The sequence below is a fragment of the Mustela erminea genome, chromosome 8 (genome assembly GCF_009829155.1).
Source record: "Mustela erminea isolate mMusErm1 chromosome 8, mMusErm1.Pri, whole genome shotgun sequence".
In the NCBI taxonomy this organism is placed as follows: Eukaryota; Metazoa; Chordata; class Mammalia; order Carnivora; family Mustelidae; genus Mustela; species Mustela erminea.
In genome coordinates, this window is record NC_045621.1 from 107,272,576 (window position 1) to 107,293,658 (window position 21,083).

The following is a 21,083-nucleotide window of genomic DNA, read 5'->3' on the forward strand; positions in this document are numbered from 1 at the left end:
AACTCTGACTGTGGCTTCTCTGAGCTTACTATTCTCAGTAGGACTGTTACAGTGATAATTCAAATTCCATTACAGCGAGACTGGAGATGGATTGTGGGAATGTCACTGAAGCCTCGGGAAAGTGATTCAATGGCCATCCTGAGAGGTTTCAGAAGAAGGGCTTGATTTTTACATGCTAGTTTCATGTTAGCATCTCTTCCGTAGTGTAAATCTAAAAAACAAAAGCTGTCATGCAGGTCTGTGAGTGGGAACTTGCTGGCCAGGTGGGGCTGGACTCGAGAAGAAATAGAAAGCCCAGTTCAGGAGCAGAGTTTGCATGTCATCCTTCTGGTTAAGCCAGAAGACAGACAGAATGAGGGTCCACAGCCAAAGCCTAGGTAAGCTTCTGTGAAGGGCAGAAAGTTCAGGATAGCGGGAGGACTTATATCTGAGATGTCACAGAAAACAAAAATTCTAAATTTCAAGAGGGTTAAACCAATCATTTGCTGTGCCAAAGCAGAGGGAGTAGAGTGTCCCTCACTCTAAATCAGTCATCACTCTCCTTTTACCTCCTTTGTGTGTTGTTGGCTCTGTAGACCCTGGAGACATAGCCCTGGGTGTGCCCAGGATAACTTAAATTCCAGGTAATAGAATCTCTGAAAGGTACTTGGATGAGGTCCTCCTGAGGAAGTTTTAGTAGTGGACCTCAACCTATGCCTACTGATTTAGTTAATTTTTGGTATGGACATACTCTCATATGTATTGTAATAGCACTTGGCAGAGTATATGTGAAGCTCTCTTGTATTTTTTCTAAAGAGTCTAAGATTCCAAGATTGGTCAAGATATTGGGGAAAAAATGAACAGAATGAACTGAAGGATCCTGGGTTAATTCTGCAGGATGGTAATAAGGTAGTTATTGTTAGCAGTCATTGGACAGATTTAGGGCCCATCCAAGCTCTGCGACCTTGGACATGTTACTTAAATACTCTGAAATCGCTTCCTTATTAAACCAGGAAAATAATACCTAATTCATAATTAGTATTAGGAGGAAGCAATGAGGTAATTTATGTAAATCCCCTGTCACAGTGTGCCGTTGTCTGAATTCCATAAGTGGTGTGTTCTGTTGTAATGCTGGTAGTTATAGCAACTGGAACAGTATACAGATGGCCTGTTTTGTAAGACACTTTGTAATAAGAAGGGAAACTTTATCCATATAACTTTTCCATGCTGATAATCTTCCCTTCTCTTCATCTGTCATTCTTTTTTCTTCTACCATGGGGTAAGACAGCTTTTCCAAGCTCTCTCTCTCTGTGTCAGACAGATTCTGGAGGTCCTAATCAGCCAGTGGAATTGGTTACATGAAATAGTAAAATGAGATCAAGCTACAAGACAGAGGCCACAAGTATCCCAGGGCTTTCTCAACCCAAGTGTGACATCTGAGATCTGGGAACTTAATCTTGAATCAGGATTTATTCCAGGGAGTGGTACCCCAGGAAATCAAAAGCAGAAAACCTTGACCATAATAGTCCACAGAACCCATGAGGATGCTAGAATGGGTTTAAGTACTACAGCTAGATGACCGAAGTAGGTCCAACTACTTTGGACCTACTTCCAAAAGACTGAAGTAGGGTCCAACTCTTTTGAAGGCACAGGCACAGCAGGGACAAAAACAAAACAAAATAAAACAAAATGCTATCTAGGCTTAACATCAGTACATATTAAACATGAACAAATGACTAAATTTTTTCAACTTGTCAGTGTTCATATAAATTCATTCCAAGTCTGTGTGGCAAATACAGGATTTAGTATCAAATGGCATGCATCCACATTTTCCTAAATTTACTCCCCAATTAAAATTCCATTTAAACAAACCAGAATGCCTTCCTCACACATTATACTGACTCCAAGGAACTAGAGTCTGTGACCCAGTTCATCAAAATGCACTTGAAAAATTCTGTCTGGAACTCTCAGACCAATGCTGTGCATTAAAGGGTTTTTGTTTTTTGTTGGCTTTTTTTTTTTTTTTCATTCTGTCTTTTCTCTTCCAAAGCTTGACTCATAACCACTTGAGATAGAGCTAAAGCTGACAGAGAAAGTGAAAATCCTCTGCCTTCTTGCCCGCAGGAAATGCTTGGCAGGAGATTTCCAGGCTGTGCTGTCATCAAAGCTAAACTTAACCTTGTTCAGGAAAAGAACCCTTCACTTTCAAACCAACTCCTTGTCAGACCCATTCAACTTGCAGAGTACAATGTTGGGGGAAAAAGAGAAGGAAGAATAGCAATGAACGCATTTCAGTTTGAGGTTATTGAGTCTTGAAATGATGACTTCTCATGTTTTGCAGTGACATTAAAGTTAAATGTCTTGGTTCACAGCCACTACCATTCCCTTCATCTCCATTAATCTTTGCTCACGGTTTTGAAATATACCACTTTCTGTCTTGAGCAATAAAATTAAAATTTCCCAGGGTTATAACTGCTTTCCAGTGTGTCTTTTCTCTTGTTATTTGATTGCTAAAGATCCCCCCCCCCCACAAAATGGTAGATATTTAGTGAACACAATACAATGTATTTTCCCGCTTTTTAAATCTGTTCATGCATAATTTGAGGGGTTGGGTATGGGAAAACTTGAACTCATCTGACCCTGACAGATTTACAAACTCTGAATACAACTCAAACTTTATTGATGCTTTTAAATTACGGCACCTAATACCTGGACATGTCCATATAACATTTATAGCATTTTATGTCTTCATAGCTACAGCCAACATTTGCTTAAGAGTCACAGTTGTAATTCAGGATGAGCAAGAAGACCATTTTACAAGGAAAAGTAGAACATGCTGAAGCATTTTGCCTGGAACAAGCTTTTATTTTTAGCCTGTCCCCAAAAAATCATTATCTAGAGGCCTGAAATGTCTCAAAAAATCATTATATTTGAGTGCCTGGTAGGTCACTTCATGGAGTTCTGCAGGATCAGATCATATTTGGTATCAGATGGGTAAGCTCTCTGGACCACAAAAACAATTGGTAGAATGGATTGTCTGTTGGAACCTACCTCTTTCTTGGTCTTCTGATGAGCAAATATTCTCTAGAGAATGTTTTAACAAATGGCACACCATACTTTGATCCAGTAAATCATATCCAGGATTTTTATTGATTTATATAAAAGATAGCATTTCTAAAATTGAAATATGGTAATATGAGGGGATCAGAATAATTAATATCTGTCTGCATATAATAAATGAAGATCTATCTTCTCTCTACTGCTGTAAATTGGATATATTTTGTACGGGTGATAGAGTACAGAGGGCAGCAAAGACAAAAGGACCAGATTTGAGACTTAGCTCTGAACTCTGCCTGGTTCCCTCTCTTGCAGTGATTAAAATTTTTTAGAAGAGGATAAGCACATTAAGGTAGAGCCATCAGTAATCAATAAAAGGGAACCAGCTGGTAAGTGGGAACCTCTAAGGCCAGTTTATTCGCCACCCTTGCCTAGTTCCTATCCTCAAATTCTAAGAGCAATGTTAAGAGAGGTCTAGTGATAAGTTAAAGATGATCATTGAGAACTAGAAGTGTTTTCACTTCTAAATTTTAGGATTCAAGTTTATGTACTCTCTAAACATCATTTCCTTACTCAAAAATCCATACAGGGGCTTACTGGATAATTATGTTATAGTTACCATTAATTGAACACTTTTATCTGCCAAGCATTATTTTCTCCGTTGCTTATTCATAATAATTCTAATTTGTCACATTCTCTCTGTGGAGAATAGGCATCTGCATCACCAGTTTCCAGGGAGGGAAACTGCAGCACAGAGAAATGAATGGATTAGTCTAAATGTACCAGTAAGTAAGCAGGACAACCAAATGCATGGGCAGAGTGATGCAACCCACAGCATTAATGTTTTTATTCGACTCAATATTTGCACACTCACTAGATTTACACAGTCAGGATCCCCTCTGTATTTACTGGTCTGCTTTCTTTGCCAGCAGAACTGGGATGGTGGAGATGTTTGAGGCTAGAACAAGTACTTTGGAGAGAAGATGTCTTTGTCTTTCCAGGTAACACTTGTGTGTCACTGGTAACTGCTTCTCACCTGTTAGATGACCACCATTATGGCCGTCCTACTCACCTGAGACATTTTTTCCCCCAAAGATCAATTAAAGAAAGTATTTGGAAATCACACACATACAAAAATAGTATTGATGAGCTCATCAAAATTCTCTTCAGGCATTCAGTTTTGATTTAACTCCCCTATGTGACTTGGGTGGAGTCTTTACAGTTGCAGTCAAATGCTCTTCCACTGAGCTGTAACCCCCAAAGTTTTGATTGTTGCCCAGACATTTCCCATTTTAGAAAGCTGCTCAGTTCCTACTCAGATTTTTAATTTGGATTAAAGACTTTCCTTCATTTATCTAAGATTCTACTCAACAAATAATTATTGAACAGCTGATCTGTGATCATCACTGGGAAAGGCAAGGAGGATAAGAAGTAAGACATGGTCCCAGCTCTCAAAGAGCTTGATGCCTCAGGTGCAACAATACCATCGAAATAAAAGCTTATTGTTGTGGTAAGTCTTCCTACTGACCTACTGACCCCCCAAAGAAGAAGCACTTCTCTCTGCATGAGGAGATCAAGGCATGCTCTGGGAGCATTTTTATCCTGTGCAGGAAATAGGAGTTGATGGATGGGCAAGCGGAAGGTAATATGGAGGGCTTTCAGGACAAAGTCACAGATGGAGGGGCATAGAAGTATGGCACAGAATGGTCCAGAAAGCTGTCAAAATATTGTCCAGCTGTGAGCACAGACTGAGAAATAAGGAGTGCTAGGAAATAAAATAACAAACAGTGTGATTACGAATGGATCTAGAGAGGCAAGGGACTAGAATTATATTCTTGTTGTTGGTGGTGGTGTTGTTTGTTACATAAATTAACCCATTTGTTATAGGCCAGCAAATGGTGGGGCTTCTCCTGGTCTTTCAACTCCTTCAGTCATCTGATGGCTGACTTTACTGTGACAGCAGAAGGGTGTTGTAGATCCAGGCACCATCAACGATAGTTTTCATGCAGGAGGCTCAATGCCAGATCCCCACAGCTAGTCTTTTCATCTTGGTTTTACTGCAGAAGGAGCAAGTGTACTTGGCATGCTGACTCATTTCAATCTTTTTCACCGTTTTCCTGAGGAAGGCACTATAACTGGTCCCATATTTACCCAGGATTCCGATCTTCTTGGTGTGTTTAGCCATATCACTGCAAACCAGGTCTGAGCCCAGAGAGGAAGAGACTAGAATTGTGTTCTGAAAGCATGGGGAACTACATACTTCAGGTCAATGTGATGTTTCTTTTTTACTGAATATAGTACTTACTGCTCACTTCTCTCTTTGGACAATTAAGGATGTGCCTCTTTACAACATGATATGACTTGCCATGTGATATATGTGTGTGTGTGCGTGTGTAGTATTCTCATGACACTATTTATTGTATTTATCTAAAAGGAAGATGAGGAGTATTCACTATACTTTGGAAATCATTCTAATGTGTGGTCATTCATCTCTGTTTTGCTTGATTTAAATTTGTTAATTTTAGAAACTGATCTGTAAGTTTCCAGGTCTCTAAAATGACAAAATATATAGTCATGAAACAAAACCTTTAAACTATCTTTTATTTTTACCTCCCTTTCAATGCACCAAGCAACGATGATTCTTAAGTGATATATATACCTCAATTTTCTTACCTTTTCTCCATTCCAGTTGCCATTGTTTTAGTTCAGGCCTTCATTATCACTTTACTATTTCCATAGGCCTTAATTGGTTCTCCCTGTCCTTTACCCTCACTACTCTGTAGTGCTTGCTGTGGACATGCACACATAAACATGCTCCATTTTCTATGCTGAAACCAGAACAAACTTTCCAGAATACAAACTGGGGAGACTTTCTTGCCTAGAGCAGTGTTTCTCAGCTTTTTAAGCTTCTGAACTAAAAGCACAAACGTAGCAGGACCATTTTTTAATGTCTAATTAAAAAAAAATACATTAGGGGCGCCTAGGTGGCTCAGTGGGTTAAGCCTCTGCCTTCGGTTCAGGTCATGATCTCAGGGTCCTGGGATCAAGTCCCGCATCAGGCTCCCTGCTTAGCAGGGAGCTTCCCCCTCTATCTCTGCCTGCTGCTCTGCCTTACCTGTGACCTCTCTCTCTGTGTCAAATAAATAAATAAAATCTTTTAAAAAAATACATCAAATATAAGGACTAGAAAGAAATCCAAACATATTCTACAGCTTCATTCTTTGTAATGTGTAAAAGCTGTGCTTCATATTCCTCTTACAAAGACTCACCGGTATATAGGCACCTAGGTGGCTCAGTTGGTTAAGTGTCTGCCACCTGCTATCAGTTCAAGTCCTGATTCTGGGGGTCAGGGATTGAGCCCTGCTCAGTGGGGAGCCTACTTCTTCCTCTGCCCCTCACCTTGCTCATGCTTTCTATGTCTCTGTCTCTCAATTACAAATAAATAAGTAAAATCTTAAAAAGAAAAAAAAGAAGACTCACCAGTATAATGGACTAGACAGCATGATCCTTGGCACATTGTGCTTAAGAACTGCTATTGAATGCATTAAAGGAAAAAAAAAAAAAAGATGATAAAACTTAGAAAGAGTACTGGGTCTAGTCTTAGAGCATAAGTAATGCATAAACAGAATAGCTCTTGGTACAGAATTATATTAAGAGCCCTGAAATGCTGATAAAGAAATAGTGTTAAAACCATCTGGATGGGAAAAGTCTGAAATATATAATAAAGTGTACAAAAATGTCATTTTTCAAATGTAATGACTGCAACTGGAAAGGGTGAGCTTGAATTTAAAGTAGAAAGAGTGACAGCAAGTGAAGGAATGAACACATATCCAGACATGTGCCAACCACTGGGTTAAATATTTTACATGAATTGTCTTTTTTTGTTCTCATAACAAGCCTATGTACACTTATTATCCCCATTATACACAGAGAAGACTGAGATTAAATAACATCCCAAAGGACATATAATTAGTAAGCTGCAGAGTCAGGATCTGAATTCAGACTGGGCTGGAATCCAGTGTCTGGGCTCTTTCCAAATATACTACAGTCTCCAACTGGTCCAGAAAGAAAACGCACACACATACACACACATACAGAGCCAGATTATGATCTTGAAAGACAACTGCTTCTGTCTCTGGGCTGTCATTATTTTTTCATCTAAAGACCAATAACGATCAATATTTGTTCACATTATCAGTACATGTTTATCCCATCCACTCATAAATGGTTGGCGTTGACCTCATTGGGTTCTGCTGTCAGCCAACTGGCTAGTTTCCAACCCAAGCCTATCTTTTTAATCAGGCCTTTTCCCTCGATTCCAACGAGCAAATTGATGATACAGAGATGTTAGTGTTTCCTTTAGAAACTGTGCCTATGCCTATTAAAAACAAAGAGGTTTTTATAAATATCTAAGGATTCATTGATCTGCCCTTTAAAATCAGGGTTTCCAGAGAACCAGAATTTTCATTGTAATTTAGAACTACTTGATGCAAGAACTTGAGTAGCTATTGGAAGTTTAGCTTCATTGTATTCAAAGAAAGAATAGGTATCTCTGTAGAAGACCACAGCTCCAGAACAGAAATTCTCAGCTCTGATTAGCACTGAATTGGCAGAAACACTATCTTTATAATTCTTCAGTTGTCTCCATTCTTTCGTCTTAATACTCCATGCATAATCCTTTAAACAATTCACTTTAAAAGTAAAAAGACATAATCTGTACTTTTAATTCTTTAAACCTGTGATCTTATTTTCCCATTTTCATAATCTTCTTCCTTCTATATATCCCATTCATTCATTTTTTTAGCTTTGCTTAAAAAAAATAAATCCCAAACCTGACTGACACTGTACTTTGCAATGATGTGTGTGTATGTGCATGTTGCGAGTTGCGTGTAATGCTGATAATTGTGTTCTATGAGGAGTGTTGATAGTTGCAGATAGGAAGAAAGGAACAAGGGTACATAGAAGCAAAGTTAGATTTGGAATTTAATTTAATAGATAAAATTTAATTATTTCAAATATTGGCTTTTCTTTATCATTTGCTTTTAAAAATAATCTTGTCACGAATCTCAGTTTCTTGTATTCCAGAAATTTCCAGTCCTTTTTATTTATGATTCTTGTCTTTTCTACCCATCAAAGACTTACTGTCTTCTAACTAATCCAGCTCCTCTATGAATGAGCATTCATAATCTTAAGAGTTTAAAAACTTCAGCGTATTTGTATTTAGGCACCACAAGTGATGCTTTTGGGGGTTATGGTTCTTGGTCTCTGATCAAAGCTAATCTCAACAACAGGTTCCTTACTCCTGACTCTGGTGACTGAACCTCAGTTTCTGAGTCTTTGACCAGCCTGTGACCCCTTCAGTGATGCTCTGACCTTATGGTCAACTGAGACCTCATATATGCACACAACTCTCTCTTTGTTCCTTCATTTTTGTGATGTCACCTCTGGAAGCCAAATTTAAGGCTCACATACTATTAGGTCTTGGTGAGAGAAACATGGGGTTCACAACTGTTGATTGAATGAGGATAGACACAAGTGGTAAACTGACAAGGTGGTTACCAAAAGTGTCACATGGTGTTCAAAAAGCCTGATATGGGATTAAGTAGTGGACAAACGAAAGGGAAAAAAAAAATTGAGTACAAATCTGAGAGACCTTTCTTTCAACTGTTCATTCAACACATATTTATTGAACATATATGTAGTACTGGACATTAAGTGCTGGAGTAGAATAATATCCTTGCTCTACCAGGAGCTTTGTATGCTTTAATCACCCCACAATTAGTATATATATCCTGTGACTCACACATGAAGGAATTAGGAAACATTTCTTCAGTTAGGGGCACTTGGGTGGCTCAGCTGGTTAAGCATCTGCCTTCAGGTTAGGTCATGATCCCAGGGTCCTGAGATGAGCCCCGCATTGAGCTCCCTACTTAGCGGGAAGCCTGTTTCTCCCTCTCCCACTCCCCCTGCTTGTGTTCCCTCTCTTGCTGTGTCTCTGTCAAATAAATAAATAAATTCTTAAAAAAAAATTCTTCAGTTTATATTAAGTCATTGATAAATTATATTTAAGGTTAGAATACAAGAATAAGATAGTCAATATTCCTAACCTGAGAATCAAAAATAAAAAAATCCATTAGTGGAGGTCTGGGGGTGAAATGGAGTATGTGAAGAAAGCAACTTAGAAAAACATATTTTTAGGCATATTTTGAGTTTAGGCTAATTATGTAACAGTCATGTGGGCACATTCTTGAAAATCCAAGAAGGGCCAAACTCACACAAGACAGTCAAATGGAAGACTCACCCATGTCCATCTAGGAGACATTCCTGCTGTCATTTTTAGGGATTGGAAGTCAATTTTCAAATAGGCGATATGCAAAGAATCATACCAACCTTGGTTCAAAGCCCAGCATAGATATTGACTAGAGTGTGAAATGGATTACAACCCTTGTAGCTGCCTCAACCACACAGTACAAATGATGGTTTTCCTCTTGCTGACAACCTAAACAGACAGCTGTGCAAGACAGACAGCTCCCGCTGCTTTGCTGTTATACTTGTTCGTTTATTTATGATGTAGTCCTAGCAAGCCATTTATTTTTTTTAATTTAATTTTATATTTTAGTGTTCCAAGATGCATTGTTCATGCACCACACCCAGTGCTCCATGCAATATGTACCCTCCTTAATAGCCACCACCAGGCTCACATAGCCCCCACACCTCTCCCCTCGCAAACCCTCAGTTTATTTCTCAGAGTCCACAGTCTCTCATGGTTCGTCTCCCCCTCCGATTTCCTCCAATTCACTTTTCCTTTCCTTCCCCTAATGTCCTCCATGTTATTCCTGATGCTCCACAAGTAAGTGAAACCAAATGATAATTGACTCTCTGCTTTACTTATTTCACTTAGCATAATCTCCTCCAGTCTCGTCCATGTTGATACAAAAGATGGGTATTCATCCTTTCTGATGGAGGCATAATATTCCCTAGTATATATGGATAATATCTTCTTTATCCATTCTTCTGTTGAAGGGCATCTTGGTTCTTTCCATAGTTTGGCGACTGTGGCCATTGCTGCTATGAACATTGGGGTACAGATGGGCCTTTTTTTCACTACATCTGTATCTTTAGAGTAAATACCCAGTAGTACAATTGCAGGGTCATAGAGTAGCTCTATTTTTAATTTCTTAAGGAATCTTCACAGTTTTCCAAAGTGGCTGCACCAACTTGCATTCCCACCAACAATGTAAGAGGGTTCCTCTTTCTCCACATCCTCTCCAATACTTGTTGTTTACTATCTTAGCAAACCACTTATAATTGAAAGACAGTACCTCCATATCAAATCTAACACAAGATTGTGAATAGAATTGCTTTTAAAGCTGGGAAAATACCCGAGAGCTCTCTTGTCAATCCCTGGACAGGACTAGCCTTTCTTCCAGAAACTCTTGCAGCCTGCTGCACCCCATCCATCACCAATCACCAGCACAACATAGCAAGTGAAGTGCCCATCTCCACCATGTTTGAGGAATTTGCTTTAATTGCCTTTATTAGCTTTGAGGCCCGACAGACCCTCAAATGTCTAGAATGTGCTCAGTTAAGGCTTGTTGATTGAACAAATGAGTGATAACCCCTGCAATTTACATTTGAGGAATCTGAAATACAGAAAGGTAAAACTGGAAATATCGAAGGTAGAAGAGTGCCCAGGATTCCTGGATCCCAAGTTAAAGTTTTTTTTACATGGAATTTTTCATAAACATAAAGAGCTTCTTAAAAATACATGTGTATTATCGTTCAATGCAAAGTAGATGCTTGGTTTCTTGAGTTCAGGGTCTTTGCCTTTGACTTTAATTTTGTCTTCCTACAACAAAGAGCACAGCCATGTTTATTCAGCAGGTAGTCAAAAGGCAGAGACTGTATTAAGTTGGAGATGGATGTCAGGAGAGAGAAGGTTTAAATTTCTTTTCATCTATCTAAACTTCTTCTATTTTAGAGAGCCATGTTTCTTGTTAGGTTCATTATAAAGCAATTTATCTTTTAGGATTTCATGGTGGAAAATGGGGACAGGGTTAGATTTAAGAGTAATATTAGAGTATTTATTTTTGTTGTTTACTAAGTGAAATTATAGGTAACAAGGGGAAAAATAAATGAAGCTAAAAGCACGAGTTGTCACTTCTAAGCACCATTGTAGGCACTACACAAAATACGTGCTTTATGTCTTTTAAACAAAGTAGGCCATTAAGTGTGAAATGCTAAGAGGAATTTTATCTCACCTATAAATACAAGTGAATCTTTTAAGCTCCAAATCCCCATACACAGACAATTTACTGTGGTAATCAAGATGATACTCACAATTTGACTTCAGGGCCATCTGTTACTCTATTGGTATTTTAATAATAATGAATAAAAATATATGTTGGTAACAAAAAGTGTTACTTAAAGTAGAATCATCTTAAAGAGTCAATGATAATTTCTAAAAAGCTGTGTAAATATCATATTTACTCAGAATTCTTTTGTTTGCCTTTACCTTTTAATTAACGTGATAGAAGACCTTTAGTATGTAACCGTACATACATACTAAGGAACAAATAATCCCCACTTCTTCAGACTGAAAATATCAAACAAAATGCTTAACTTGAGGATCCACACATATATTCATAAGGAAACATATCACTTTTGTTTATCTGTTCTTGTTTTTTTAATCCTTCCTTTATGTTTTCTTTTCTTCTTGATGTTAAAGTTGTTGAACTGAAAAGACAAGAAAAAATAGAGAAGACATTCAAATTCTTTTGAAAATCCTATGCTATTCTTTACTGTTTTTTTCTGTTATCCAGAAGATGCAACTCTGGCCTTCCTTTTGCACAAAGAAAGTTATTCTTTAAACGAATGTTATAGAACACAATATAATAATGATCGCTGGACTTATGCAGATGTAGCAGGTAACTTTGAGCTAGCAGTCACCATTTATGAGTAAGGATACCTGAGCTTTTGTCTAGGTTAGTCCATCAGTGAACTGAATAATCCTTAACAGCCTTGTCATCTCTCCAAACCCTGAAGTCCTCATTTGTAAAGTGGAGGGCTTGAATTTCACCACTTCATAGGTTTCTTGGGTTTTGGTATCCTCTTAGTCTATGAATGTAGGGCTAAGTCATTTACAGGTAAGAATAGTGTTGTTCAGCAGTTACTGATTGGAAAGAGTTGAGTAACTTTCCATCATACACAGAAGCTTGGATTTTTATCTGCCTGGGCATCGGGTAGAGTAGAAAGTGACCTTAATGTCGTAAAGGAAAAAGGTAAAGATGGAAATGAAATCATCTGCTGAGGAAAATGAATTAACAAATCACACATGAGTAAGGGTTTACATTTTTTTAATAATAGCTTTTTAACTTTATTTCCTTTTTGCAAAAAAATATTTTTTAAAGATTTACTTATTTATTTGAGAGAGAGCACGTGAGCAAGTGTGGGAGGGGAAGAGGGAGAGAGAATATCAAGCAGCCTTGTCACTAGGCATGGAGCCCAACGTGGGGCTCAATCTCAGGACCCCGAGATTAGAACCTGAGCCAAAACCAAGAGTCTGACACTGAAACAACTGAGCCACTCAGGCACCCCTGTAAAAAAATCTTTTAGAGATAAGCTCCATCCATGGGATTTTTCAGAGTTTTGTTTTGAAAATATTCTACTATGCCAATGCATCAATTAAGTGTGAAAAATGATGTTCTAGTAAAATTATGAAGGTCTATCTCAGGTTGTGTGTTCTCTTCAAAGTCTGACTTTAGTCCTTTGCTATATTTTCCCCAAACTTCAAACATCTCTCTGCCCACTTGGGTTTATTCACCCTCTCCTCTCTCCTCATGTAAATACAGATAAACATCCACCATACTTTTGGAGGAACTGACTGATAGATTTAGCAGTGTGCAGACACACTGTCAGAAAGCAGAAATGTGAGTGGTGCCTAAAATGTAATGACAACACGGGTTTGCTTATTTAAAGCCTGCAGGAATGGTGGAGCAGATGGTGCTTTGTTTCTTTCTTTCCCATCCATGTGTTTGGCGTGATGTTGGCCCAGGCTCCGCAAGGCTGCCGATCCACAGAGATCCGGGAGGACTGCCCTGTGCAATGTTGTTCTCACTCTCTGATGATTCTTTAACACCCTCTTTCCCCCTCCATTTCATATTCTCCTTCTCATCTGGCCCTTTGTCAACGTTTAGTGCAAAAGAGTTATTGGTGACATCAATTATTGAGCAGGTATTGTGACATACAATGCCTCAGAAATAAAATTGTTGAAATGGTTGTTTTTGATTACTGCAAATATTACAGACAATTCATATAGTGCTTCCTGATTTCATTCTGTGCTTTATCCTTTAAAGGGAGTTTCTCCCATATTTTCCCATATCTTCTCTTTCTGTTTGTTCTAAGATGGTGCTCTGGCTAGATATGTCAGAGATAACTCTCTTGATTTTGCAGACAAAGAAGTTGCTGTTTTAGTATATTTGAATGTATTAACTGGAGTCATCAAATCAAGAGAAGAAACCAAACTAGAATGACAAACTCTTAGCTCTAGCCTTCCTGATAATTTCCACTATCCCCGACTGCCCCAAATCATGAATTAAAACATATATAAACTGTTCTCATGTATGCTAGATTATTTCTCTTCTGCTTTAAGAATAGGACACTTGTCTAAAAATAATACACACTTTTGGAATTAGAATGGCTACCTGGACAAATTCTTAATTCCCAGTGACCAGGGTTAATTTGATTAGAGGCCTGGTCTATTCTCAATTTAGGTGAAATAAAGGAGGCAAAAGGAGCTATGTACTGGCTGTGGAGGAGAGGTCTTTCTTCCTTTCTGATTTGAAATTTTCCCATTATTTTTATTTTTAAGGATAGAACAAAATTTCAGCCATGTTCTCTAAAAGTCACTTTTGCAATGCACAAGGTCCATGATGAGAGGAATCCTGAACAATCTCCTCTGGACCTTTGCTAATCTTCCAAGTGGAAACACTGACCCCACAAACTGAGATACAAGGAAGGTACAATTCAGAAGAGGAAATGGCCATTGGGGAAAATGGCAGTTGGGGTCACAAGGCCAGGAAGCTTTGGAAGCTAACCTCTCCTTGAGGCCAGCAATTTGTGAAAGAGGAGACTGCATAGGGCTGGAGGAGACAGAGCAGATCAGTTGCCTGGATGTCTAAATAGTTGGATCCCCATTTTACTGGCTTGGGTGTGACCTTGGTGAAATTCCCTTAAATTTTCTCATCAGTTTTATCTATCAGCCAGCCATCCATCTATCTATCTATCTATCTATCTATCTATCATCTACTCTTTCTATTTCTCAATGGTCTCTGAGCTCTGTGAGGTCTAAGATTCAATTTTACTCAACTCTGTCTCTAATGCTTGTTCAAGTTCAAGAATAAAGTATGTCCTTATAAATATTTTTTGGACTGAATTAAATTGAAATGGTTAAATCACTTCTATTCCTACTTTAAGGGAAACATGGGGTTGGGGCACAAAACCCAAGCATGTCATTGGCAACATATTGAAAAATCCTAAGGACCCAATAAAAATGGTAACATGGCATTGTACATGCTGTATGTTTAAGGAATACTTAAATGCATAAATGTATAAACATGGCACTTTAAAAAATCTTTAATTTGCTTGTGGAAGTGGGTGTCAGAAGGGTTCTTAGCTATTGAGAAGTAGTACAAGGAGTGTTACCTGAAATTGGAGGATGGTTTAACTACAGTTGCAGACAAGTGTGGCTCATAGCATAGCTGTGAAGTATGATGTTGTGTGGTGTTTGATGTGTGCATGTGTACGGGTATACTGTATTTCCGTGGGGGTCAGTTCCACTGAATTCAGTTTCCTGTCTTTACCTAATGTTTTCTGATAATGAGATAAGTATAGGCAAATGTAAGATTTGCATCACATCAAAATTGTTTGCTAATATATAAATAGTGTAACCAATCTGCGTTTCCAAATTAACATATTGGAAGTGTGTATGCACCTCCCTGCACCTGCATCTTATGCCTGGAATAAAGCAGCCCTGAGTTCTGCTTTCTATTTGCAGAATGACCAGAACTGCAGAGGTGTCCTTGCTGTGATTTTTATGTCATTCCTCCTTAGTGAAGATCTGGCTCTGCTTTGTGTTTGTCAAGTACCTCAAAATATTTTTCAAACATTTGTGTTTGGGGAAAAACTCAAAATACACTTTGCCAGTTGATTTTTTTTTTAACACATTTAACAAACAAAAATTTAATCCTTATGTTTCTCATTAATTTTCCTGGAGTTAGATGAAATAGTCCTCTCTAAGAATTTTCTAGATAAACAAACACTCCTATCCAATGTACATTAAAAAAAAAAAAAAGACTCGCTTTTTTGAGAACCTTTAATACACGAAGTTTCCCTTCAAATTAAATGACATAAAGTCATGTTTGAATGAGTATGTCTAGATTCAATGGCATCATTTTGCAGCGTTCTGAAAAGCCAGTTGTGTACAGAATGGAAAAATAGGGAAAACATGTTGGTACTGTTGTGGGAACTAATTCTGTCCTTTCTCCCTCCCTCCCTTCCTTCCTTCCTTTCTCCCATGACCACCCATTTCTTTCAACAAACCTTTATTGAAGGCTTACTATGTATCAGATTATTTGCTAAAGTCCTGCAAAGTGTGTGCCATTTAGTGTAAAATGCAAACAAATAAATGATTACAGAACATTTATACAGCCAGTGTGCTCTTTGGAGAACAGGGTCCTCTGCACAAGATTGCATGGTCAATCTGGAAGAACAGGTCTGTGTTGCCAAGATCACATCTCCCCATGGTCCCACCCTGTTCCACATTTGGAAAGCATCAAAAAAAATTTAGAAAGCCTATCTGTCACATCAGGGTGGGCAGGAAGGGTTGTTTCTGAAGTAAATATCAGATTCAAGATTGTACAAGATTGGGGGCTATTCTCCTTCACTTTGTGGGATAGAAAGAAATTAATTATTAGAATTAGTCTTTCATTTTCCAAACATTTTCGCACAGCTGGGAATGAGACATTCTAAATCATTCTATCCATCTAGATACATCTATGGCAGGACTCCTCGGGGACTGAAGATCTGAGAGCAAACAATTTTATCTTCCCTTCAGTAGTCTCCTTCCTTCTAGAATAAGCTATAGAATAGCTTCTAGAATAGCCATAACTTGAGGCTTTGTTCAAGTGGTTGATAAAAGGAGCAGATGATAGACAAATCAGTGAGATTTCTGGCCACAGCATTTTCTGGTGTTGTGACCTTGGACAAACTTCTTAAAATCTCTGAAAGTCAATGTCTCCAACTGTGAAAGAAATGTTTACCTGTGTTTCAAGACTGTGAGGAGTCAATGAAATAGCACTTGGAAATGAGTCATACTGTCCTTGTTCAGAGCAGTAGTTAGTAAATGATCATGGCTAATGCCATCATTCCTCTCTTGACAGGCTATATCTTGCTAATGGAATTTGCTTGCTTTCTTTCTTATCTTTATAGACAACTGTGATGACCCATTAGCATCCCTGCTCTCTCCAATGGCTTTTTCCAGTTCCTCAGACCTCACGGGTACTCACAGCCCAGCTCAACTCAACCGAAGAGTTGGTGAGTAAGGTGACTGAAACTCTAAAGGCAAGTGCTGAATAAGCACAATGTGAGGAAATGGAAGACAGAGAGCAGTTTCCTTCACTGGGATCATGTCCAAGAGCACTTTCAGAAGAAGAACGGGAAGAGAGGGTTAAGGTGGAATTAAACCCTGTTTCTCTGTGCATAATAGATATCAAACTATGCCAGTTCTATCTCCCCAACCCACACTATTCTTAATTATTATGAGAGGCCTTGGTGAAATTAAGGGTTTTTTTAATTGCTTTCTTTTTATATTTCATATATCTAACATAAATAGCTACCAAAATATATTATTACTGAAGCATGTTTATAATAAACATGATTTAAATCTACTGATATAGTCCCTTCAATAACTTCAAATTTTACAATAAAATGAATTTCACTAATTTTAAAAATATGTAGTACTACTAAATAAAAGTAAAAAAATGCAAATAACTTGCAAGCTTACCAGCTAGAGATAACTGTGGTTAAGTGTTGGGTGTGTATCTTTACCATGTATGATGGAAGTAATAGTAGGAAACGCTTAACTGATCTCTAAGGCGAAATGTCTTTAACATAATGTTGGGTATCTACATAGATATATTTTAGTCAGATTTGGTTAATTTTTATTATATATATGTTCATTTAAATACACACACACATATAGCTATGTAATTGATTTTTTAAATTTTTAAAGATTGTTAAAATTTTTTTTTTATTTTTTAAAGATTATTAACATCTTGGTAATATTTATATGCTTTTATCTCACTAGAGAACATTATAAACTCTTTCTCAAGTTGAGAAAAAATGTACATGCAACTTCAAGAGGTATTCTGATCTGTTAGAGTTCATATTAATTATTCCTAATTATATCTTCTCATTGATAATATGAGGCACATCATATTAGTAAAATTTCAAATATTGGCCCATATTTGCTTTCTGGAATAAGTTATAATTGGTGATTGTGTTATGGATATAATATGCAGAATGATTTAACTTGTCAAATTTTATTGTTTTAACTTGTTGACATTTTAATTTATAATTTTGAATTTTCATTATTCATAAGAATGATTTGTAGTTTTTGTTTGTGTATTTGGTATCTCTTTTGTACTATATTTTACAGGTATTCTGTTATAATGGGATCAGTAATTTATGTTAGCAAGTTATATGGTCTTGTTAAGAAAGGAGTTTAAGGGAGCTCCTGAGTGGCTCAGGTAGTTAAGCCTCTACCTTCGGCTCCGGTCATATTTTAAGGATCCTGGGATCGAGCCCCACATCAGGCTCTTTGCTCGGTCAGGAGCCTGCTTCCCCCTCTCTCTCTGCTTGCTTCTCTGCCTACTTGTGATCTCTCTCTCTTTCTCTCTCTATCAAATAAATAAATAATCTTTAAAAATTAAAAAAAAAAAGAAAGGAGTTTTAAGAATGCTGTAAGACACTCTTAACTAAAAAAACAAATCGAGGGTTGCTGGAGGGGAGGTGGGTGTGGATGGGGTAACTGGATGAGGGGCATTAAGAAGGGCATGTAATGTAAGGTGTTATATGCAACCGCTGAATCACTAAATTCTACCCCTAAAACTGATAATACACTACATGTTAATTAAATTGAATTTAAATTAAAAAGTAAATAAATTTTAAAACAGAATTCCATTTTATTTTTTTTTAAGATTTTATTTATTTGACAGAGAGAGATCAAAAGTAGGCAGGCAGAGAGAGAGAGAAGGTGGTTCCCTATTGAGCAGAGAGCCCAATGTGGGGCTTGATCCCAAGACCCTGAGATCATGACATGAGCTGAAAACAGAGGCTCAACCCACTGAGCCACTCAGGTTCCCCAAGTATGCTATTCTAAAGGAAAAAAAGAATAAATAACCAATAACCCAGCAGGAAAATATTAATAATAATTGTGTACTAATAAGAATTTCATAAAGCATTTCACCTATATTAAGGTATTTTTTCTTCAGAAAGATACTGTAAGATAAGTAGTATTACCTTTTAATTTCAGATAGGGTTCCTGAGGCTCAGAAAAGTTGTGTAACTTGCTTAAAATCACACAGTTACAAAGGGGAGATGCTTTGATTCAAATCCAAGTCATTCAAAACATAGGTTTAGCTCCTAATCACCCCATGAGCTAATTGGTTCACTAACAAAGGTTTAAAAGGGCTATATTAGTGCAATTGCTGGGTCATAGGGTAGGTCTATTTTTAATTTTTTGAGGAATCTCCACACTGTTTTCCGAAGTGGCTGCACTGCACCAACTTGCATTCTCACCAACAGTATAAGAGGGTTTCTCCACATCCTCTCCAGCATTTGTTGTTTCCTGCCTTGTTATTCTTTGCCTTTCTAACTGGTGTAAGGTGGCATCTCAATGTGGTTTTGATCTGAATTTCCCTGATGGCTAATTATGATGAACTGGAGGAGAGTATGCTGAGTGAAATATGTCAAGCAGAGAGAATTAATTATCATATGGTTTCACTTACTTGTGGAACATGAGGAATAACATGGAGGACATGAGGAGAAGGAAAGGAAAAGTGAATTAAGGGAAATCAGAGGGGGAGACGAACCATGAGAGACCGTGGACTCTGAGAAACAAACTGAGGGTTTACAAGGAGAGGGGGTGGGGGATGGGTGAGCCTGGTAGTGGGTATTAAGGAGGGTATATATTGCATGGAGCACTGGGTGTTGTACATAAACGATGAATCTTGGAACACTACATCAAAAACTAATGAGGTATTTTATGGTGACTAACATAACACAATAAAAAAATGTAAAAAAAATAATATTAGAGGGGCACCTGGGTGGCTCAGTGGGTTAAAGCCTCTGCCTTCGATTTAGGTCATGATCCCAGGGTCCTGGAATCGAGTCCCACATCAGGCTTTCTGCTTAGCAAGGAGCCAGCCCCCTCCTCTCTCTCTGCCTGCCTCTCTGCCTACTTGTGATCTCTCTCTGTCAAATAAATAAATAATTTTTTTTTTTTTAAAAAGGAACTTATTTAGTTTAAAAAAATATCTTAGAAGGAGACTTGGAAACAAATTATCCAGAGTTCGAATGCTGTCTACTGCATTTACTTACAAGCTCTGTGATCACCTACATGTCACCTCTCTGCTCTTGACCTTAGTTCTTTATCTGTAAAGTGGAATGCTTGCCTTGACACATGATATGCACATTGAGGAAGACTTTCACATTCAAAAGATACTTCTCCCTGCAGGGTAGAGAGCTGGACGGGAGTACGGAGGTCTACTTGCCAGTTCAAGAGGAAACACAGCTTGGAAGATTTTATGTATGTTTCGAATGGGACATCCAGGGCCAGAGTTTGTCCCAGTCTCATCCAACTCTGCAGTGGCAAAAAGTCATTACTGCCTAGTAGCACCTGGGCAGTTTCTGGGGAAGCTGTGAGTCTGATCATATGCCAGCTTGTCCCCTAGTGGACAGATATTGACCGAGCACAGTTCTCTCTCCTCCAGTTTATTATAACGATCCTATTCACTTATCACTAGAAAATCTGTGTGCCATGAGTGTGTATAGAGAGGATGTTGCTCTCTCTTTCTTCTCTCAACTAGAGTTTACATCAGCACGGCCATGCAGGAGATTCAGTCTCAGAAGGTTGAGTCACGTTGGCCTAGAAGTCATCCTCTAGCACAGCTGCCTGGGCTGGCAGCCTCCCCTTCATTCCCTGGGTCCAACCATTGCCCTCAGGGGGAATTTAACACAGCTTCAAGGAGAGGTTCAATCACTGGTTCTCATCCACGAGCTGTATCTTTGAATCACCTGGATAGGTTTATAAGTAACACTGCCTGAGCTCGTTCCTCAGATATTCTGAATTAATTGTCAGAAATGGGGCCCAAAGTTGAATATTGATGAAGTAAATAAACACAAGATTTCCAGTTGATTCTAAAATACAAGAGTTCCAAACTGATAAGTTGAATGAATTTACAAAGAACAAAATTTTTTCTATTAATATTTATTGAGCACCTACTATACACTAAGCATAGTTCACTCTGTTAGAACTGTAGCACATAGTGGTAAAAACAGGCACAAATCCTATTTATAAAGAGTTTACATGGATAATGTAAATTAGCATATAAGTAATTAATAGCTACCATTTTTGTTAGTGATAATATTGATGTCATTATCCTTATATATAACATAAATAATATGCATGCATACATATATATATAAATAGGATAGAGAGCCAATATAGATGCATACAGTTATACACACACAAACACACACTCACTCACAGACATACACACCGAGTCAGATATAGAGAAAGAGATGAATATATGCAAATGCAAGGTTGGAGATACACGCACACAGAACCCCATGTATTAGGATATATATACACATATATGCATATACACACATATAGTAATATGTATGTGTACATATGCACACACATATACTACTTATACAGAATATATAAATATATAGCATGCATTATAATAAAATATAAGTTATGT

General features: G+C 37.8%; 1 protein-coding gene and 1 pseudogene across 2 annotated transcripts in view; one reads left to right on the forward strand and one right to left on the reverse strand.

The window, feature by feature from the left end:
• CNTNAP5 (contactin associated protein family member 5) overlaps positions 1-21,083 on the forward strand; it is an 825,683-nt gene that overhangs the window by 155,182 nt on the left and 649,418 nt on the right. For both annotated transcript variants that reach the window (XM_032353926.1, XM_032353927.1), the window contains exon 2: positions 16,525-16,629. In XM_032353926.1, coding sequence (XP_032209817.1) covers positions 16,525-16,629 — 105 coding nt within the window. The remainder of the gene's footprint in view (positions 1-16,524; positions 16,630-21,083) is intronic.
• Positions 4,842-5,221, reverse strand: LOC116596861 (annotated as a pseudogene).